Source organism: Lineus longissimus, chromosome 10 (genome assembly GCF_910592395.1).
Source record: "Lineus longissimus chromosome 10, tnLinLong1.2, whole genome shotgun sequence".
Classification (NCBI taxonomy): Eukaryota; Metazoa; Nemertea; class Pilidiophora; order Heteronemertea; family Lineidae; genus Lineus; species Lineus longissimus.
In genome coordinates this window covers 2113696-2119995 of record NC_088317.1, presented here as the reverse complement: position 1 = coordinate 2119995, position 6300 = coordinate 2113696, and the positions used below count along the sequence as shown (strand labels likewise).

The 6300-nt window shown below is 45.2% G+C and overlaps 1 protein-coding gene across 1 annotated transcript; it reads right to left on the bottom strand.

Moving 5' to 3' along the window:
- Positions 1-1455: 1455 nt before the first annotated feature.
- Positions 1456-4121, bottom strand: LOC135494956 (monocarboxylate transporter 12-like). Its single transcript, XM_064783327.1, has 4 exons — positions 3767-4121; positions 3442-3585; positions 2389-3138; positions 1456-1904 (listed from the first exon to the last, which is right to left on the bottom strand). Exons 1-4 carry the CDS (start codon positions 4029-4031, stop codon positions 1759-1761), a joined length of 1305 nt encoding a protein of 434 aa, XP_064639397.1. The 5' UTR covers positions 4032-4121; the 3' UTR covers positions 1456-1758.
- Between the last annotated feature and the right edge of the window lie 2179 nt (positions 4122-6300).

Here is a 6300-nt window from a genome sequence, read left to right as displayed (position 1 = left end):
ATGTGTTTGCTAGTCAACAGATGGTTTGAAATGAGTTACATCGGTAAAGAGGACTGGAAGAAGTTAAGAAACGATAGCTAATCAATAAACTCACATTTAGATAAGCGTACCATTCAGTTTTAGTTGAAACGTTCATTGCCCGTCAGGCCATTTGATTTTCCACTCAATGAGCAATGCCAATGGACAATTATCGTGTCATCGACACTGGTGGTCGATTCAGAATGCCATGTCTAAAGACTGTTGGTGCTCGACTTGCCATGCTGGGTCAGGGGCTTCACCAGTGACTGCCATATCCCAGTCCGGCCAGGCGGCAAATCAATCGGAAGAATTAAAAAACGTGGTGAATGGTTGGTGTCGCCTCGACTAACTTTAGTCTTGAATTATTTGATAGAATGGGTTTTTGGCAATTTCCGCGGCGAGGCATTCAAACGAGCGTAGCCTATATCATAGTATACACTTAATGGCATCTTTCTTCCGACACCGCATTCAATCTCAACAAACGGAAATTGCCAGCCACTCCAATTTAACCACGGTTCCGGTCCGAATATTTTCCATAACGAGATTGGTGAAAAATTTGAAAGAATACTGTCTGAGGATGGCAAAATGAACAACGAAACATTGCGTACATGAAATCCTAACGCAACTCGATTGACTTCCATTTATCTTATAAAAACCCAGTGCCTTATTTTCGCGGTAGCGGTCTCGATTTCTTTTAGATCGATAGATGGACCGCGCGATCAAGTTGTACGTGCTGTGTATAGGCTAGCTTTGACGGAACGGAGCCATGATTTGTGTGTGACCAGGAAAATGGGACCTTTTTGACAAACTTCGTACTTCGTAGTTCGCAGTGCTTCGACCACATGCATCAATATACCGCTTGCCAGCAATGTCCCCTCTTAATGTTCGGGTGCAACAGCAATGAAACGGAGTCAACACGTTTTTAAGTAAGTTATTTGTCTTTTTTACTCGATATGTATATCAGATTACATACATGTTCATGTACTATTATCACAGCCATTCTTTGCACTTGGATGGAAAGATCTTTTAATAAATTTAAGCCGAATTCATACGAGCTCCGCCGACGCGCGACAACTGGCGTCCGCGTTTTGTAGTAGGATGTCGTTTTCGCAAAGGCCCAAAACGTCCACGTGAACGCCTATTTCATTGTTCGTAAGGTCAAACGATGACCTAGCGTTCGTTTCGGAGATTTGCGAAAACTCCCTGCAGAAGTTCAATACAAAACGCGGACACCGAAGTCCGGTGTAACATCTGTGGTTGTTCCCCATGTGTCAGTGTTTCCAAACAATAGGCAGCTAGAGAGACCACGACTTTTCAATAGGGGGGATACACAGAAAAACTTGTCAATCTATTTTTGAGCGTTCCCAAACAATGAGGGGAAACACTCAAAAACAGAAACACTCAAAAACAGAAACACTCAAAAACATTACACCGGCATGCATCGCGATTTCCCGCATCTTATCCAAAAACTGAACCAATGATGTCGCGGGATGCCGTTATACGGCGCTGCCTTTGTCATACTTTGTTCTTGCTTCCTGGAAAATTTAGTCCCAACGCCCTGGTCAGTATACCCCTTATAACGGGTTCGTAAGTTATCGATTAACGAAAGGCCGAGTTATGCGCAATCATTGTTAAAAAGAGTATGTGTGGGGTATAAACGTAAGTCCCATAGCCTCCACACAAAACCGTGAGGTCTTATAGCATTAGCGTACCAGTGCTTAGGAGCAAATGCTATAGCTATCAAGTTATTGTAAAGTTCCCCAGTTCTTTCCTCCGGCGCCTTCTGTATAAGTACAGGGGTGTGTTCAAGAGGGCGCTGCAAACTGCCGAGCCGAAGGCGATCGAGAAAGGAATCTGGTAGTCACCCGTCCTGTCGTAAATATAGCCTGAAAAAAATTGAAAATAAATGAACGGATGGTCGTATACATGTAGCTCGATAAGGTTTGACTTCAGCTGCGCACTATCCGAACTAAAGTATCACTGCCAACTATCAAGCCGCAGGTTCGCCATCTGCAGATTTCCTAGGTTGTATAAAGGAGTGATGTGAAGGTGACATAACTATTATCGATCGGCACATTTGGTTAAATAGAAAATACATCATTCTGTGCCGAAAAACAGATTCGAGACAGAGCGCAATGACTTCGCGGGGCAAATAACATATCCATACAAAAACAAGGTCAATCCAGTCAGCGGTTTTCACGAAGATAAGCCATTCATGTATTAAGTAATGAAATATTTACTGTATCTAGAAACCGGCCGCTTCACCTCCCAGCGGCTCCAGAGCATATTGACCATTGCTCAACTTCCAGACAACGCGCGTCGGTGGCAATACCACTTGAAGTTCAGTAGGCCTATAAGGAAAGCTCTTACCTGCCAAAGCTGGTCCGATGAATCCTCCGACCGCCTCGCCCATTACGACACACCCAAAGGCACTCGTCACTCTCCGGATGCCGAACAAATCGTACACGTACAACGGGAAAAGGTACGCCATTACGCCCAACATGGCGCCAAAAAACGTGGCAATCAGCGCCAAGGACCAGAACTGAGTATGTTGGAAAGAAACTGCCAAGTTTGCTAGACCCATCCCCGCTACTACGGTACCAAATGCAACGCTCAAGTCTATGTTGAAGAAATGCATGAGAGCTCCCGCGACCACTCGGGACAAGGTTGAGCCTATTCCGACGAGGAAGAGAAGTACCGCCGCCTGGTCTTGAGTAAAATCATATTCAAGAATGCGGTGAGGGAACATAGTGAAAAAGGTCAGAGTCTGCATTCCCTCCGCTGCAAAAACCAACAGGATGACAAAAAATGACCACTTTTTTAGTAAAGTACAATCAAATACTTTCACTTTTTGCGATGTTTTCGTTTGCAGGCGCTTTAGTTTTTCATTTGGCCGTAAGAGAGCCCCGGCGATGCATCCATGGAGCGACACCCCTGCCAACATTATCATGGCGCCCCTCCAGGTGTATTTGTCGATGAAGAATTGTATCAATAGAGGGAGTATGAGACTTCCGAGTCCGCTGCCGGAAGCCATGATCCCCGTTGCAAGGTTTCTCCTTTTATCGAAGTAGAAGTTCACCATGACATTCGTAGGTACTGTCTGAAGGGATACACCGGTGCCTGAAATGTATGAAGACTCAACATCAAATTATCAAACAATAGAATATCAATTGATCTGGGCTTAGAAGAATGGCGATACAGATGTATTTAGGCTACCGTGCTTTGTGAATTTATGCTGCGGCCTGTTTGAGGATGAACATTCTAAACAGAAAATCAGGTTGTAATGAATATCACATAAACATAACACATTGCAGTTCAAATATTTTTTTTCATCCTGTTTGGAGAAGTTGGAAACAATTTCTGTATGAAAAACTAAAACACTTCATGCCCAAGTTTCACTTATTTCTTTGTGAACTTACTTACCTATAATGACGCCATACGTAAAGTAAAGGACTGGAAGACTTGAACTGAAAGCACTGATCAGGTAGCCGCTCGCCGTCAACAGGCTACCTAGGATCACGGTAACTCGATGGCTCAACCAATTCGATAACAGACTGGCCAACAGGCCTGAAAAAGGGATTAATAGAACCTTACACCAGTATACTACGTGTTTAGCATTTAATTGACGTTTTTGATGACTGAGACGAAATACAAATCATGTTATTCTCAAGGGACTGAGACGAAATACAAAATCGTGTCTTTCTCAAAATAGTGGAGTGTCTGCCTTTTATGATTGCAGGGTACTCACCTGATCCAGCTGTAAACGTGTAGCACAGCGACCCAACCAGCGCCGTCTCGGCCTTGGTCTTGCCGTAATATTCCAAGAGGGCGATGTTGAACAACCCGAAACTGTAGCAAATAGGGAACATGATCTGACCTAAGAAACACGCGCCAACTATCACCCAGCCATAGCCGCCATCATAGAATGGAGATTCTGATTCGTCAGGATCTGGTTCAATGTCAAGGTCATTAGATGATGTCAGAACATCAGATGTCGCCTTCTGATCTGGCATTCCCGTTTGACCCCCTGCTTGGCCATCCTCGATGTCACGTGATGACAGAAGTCGTTCGTAAAGTTCATCTCGAGATGACCTTCGCTTACGCTCATCAAGGTCACTCTTACACAGGAAGCGACCTTCAAGGTCGTCTGGATTTGACCTTTGCCTTTCAGCATCATTTGACGGCAAAGGACCAGCACTTGTGACAGTAAGTCCTTGTGTGTCTTCGATTTCCTCCATTTGAGACTCCGAGTGGCAAATGATTATATTTATACCATTTCATGTCAGTCCAATGTGTGATATCTACGCGAGTTTACCACAAGGGCTTGCTCTTTTTTTCACTGCGCCACAGTCTATACGTGCGATAACTCAATGTCTTAGTGAACGTGTCTCTTGTTGGAACATTACTCCACAGCCAAGTTCCGAAGTATTCACCCCTTGCCAAATGAGAACAAATGAATCGATTCCGTAAAGCCGAATTCCGAGAGTCGGACTCCCGCGATAAATTCGAAAAAATATAACTACATGATGTCCATGCCAAGACACAATCGAAAAAGCAGTAAAATGCGGAATCGAAAACTCCTTCCCTGATTGAAATTCCACAGACTTACCGTCTGTCAATTAATGAACTCACCAAAGCGTCGTGTAGACGAGCGATAAGTGCCGGCAACAAAAGGATCTCTCGTCCACGCGTAAAACCGATAATTGCTGGGTTTGACTCACAGGTAGGTAGCTGCGACCTGCGATGACCACCGCCAAATGAGCGATCATATATCGTCGCATACGATTTCAATCGCAGGTCGGAGCGATTTAAATCGTTCGTTTGCAGGGTGCTTAAACCCTGTGGACCGACTAACCTCGCCCACAGACTGCAAGACTGGGTAGAATGGCGATCTTTAACTCCTGCACACCGGCGTCTAGGCCTACCTAATCGTAAGTTCTCCACAGCAGACGATCGCCTTACTAGTATGAATGCGCTCCGCATGCAGCCTTATATTTAAAGAAATTATTCATGGTGTTGACAAATACAAGTGTATATGGAATTGTATACCGCGTCCTATACCAATTAATCCCCAAGTACTGGAGTTATGTCTATGGTAGAGCTTTAATGCTAGTCATTCCAATGAAAGTTGCCATGATGCCTGAATAACGTTTCGCCAAAAAAGGTCAGGGTACAAGAATCTTGGCCAAGATTACCACAATGACCATATATTGCGATTGAAATACGAGACAAATCATGCTGTGATTTGCTGGGAAACAGTAGACTCCCGGGCCAGTTCATTTCGTCATCCTTTTCATACATGTACTGTCTCATTGGTTGATAAGGTGAGGGGCGAGGCCGGTTTTCTACGTTCGGAGTGTAGGCCGAAAGAGGAGCATTCTCCCGGGGCAGTCCATTTCGTCATCCTATTCATACTGTTGAGGGACCTGGCCGGTCCACGGCGTCCGGAGTGTATGTGTCCCCGCTTGACATACAGATAATCGATCGGTTTGACAGTTCGTCGCGGTACGGTATTTCAGGATATTCTTAGTCCAGGTAACCTCGATCCTATCCGCCGCGCAGCGGACGGTCGAGGAGGCCTCGTTGATTCACCTGAGGCGACTCGTGCATGCATTGGATGGACTGTCAATACCGAGCGCGCTGGTATTCCTTGGCTCAAGGTTGCCCATCTTGTGAGAAACACGTGACCGGTCACCGGAAGCTTACGCCCCCAAATCGAGTTCATGACGAGTGAAATGCCGACAAGTACCAGTCTGTAATGAGTGGATGGAGGAGGCTGGTGAAAGAGTCGCGGATATTCTTTGATATGCACAGCCTGGTGGACGATGGCAGAACTAGGTCTCGGACAATGGTGACGAAGAGGATAGCGAGATGGATGTGACTTAGGACAGGGCATGATGGGATAGTGGAGACAATAGGAGGAGGGTTGCATGAAGACAGCAGAAGAGAGACAACAGGAGGAGAACTGGGGGTCAGACTGGGGTTATGGAGACAAAGAGGACAGTGAGATGGATGTGACCGGAGGACAGGGCAGGGATGGTGGAGACAATAAGAGGATTGCATAAAGACAGAATAGATAGAAGTACAACAGAATTTGAGTTGTATAAAACTGTGTTCCTTCATAAGTTGCTACAACTGTAAATATCAGCCACTTTAATAAAGTTGAAGACATTAATAAGGGAGCAAGCAAAAAGTGGAGTTTCCAAACTAGCATCGCTGCACTTAAACGCAGAGATTGAAGTGTATAGGGATGACAGAATCGGACATTCGTGCCCAACAAAC

Coding starts and splice junctions, on each gene's coding strand:
- LOC135494956 (XM_064783327.1), bottom strand. CDS start 4,031: ATGCCAGATCAGAAGGCGACATCTGATGTTCTGACATCATCTAATGAC. Junction 3,139..3,441: donor TACGTATGGCGTCATTATAG/GTAAGTAAGTTC, acceptor CATACATTTCAG/GCACCGGTGTATCCCTTCAG. Junction 1,905..2,388: donor CATCGGACCAGCTTTGGCAG/GTAAGAGCTTTC, acceptor AATTTTTTTCAG/GCTATATTTACGACAGGACG.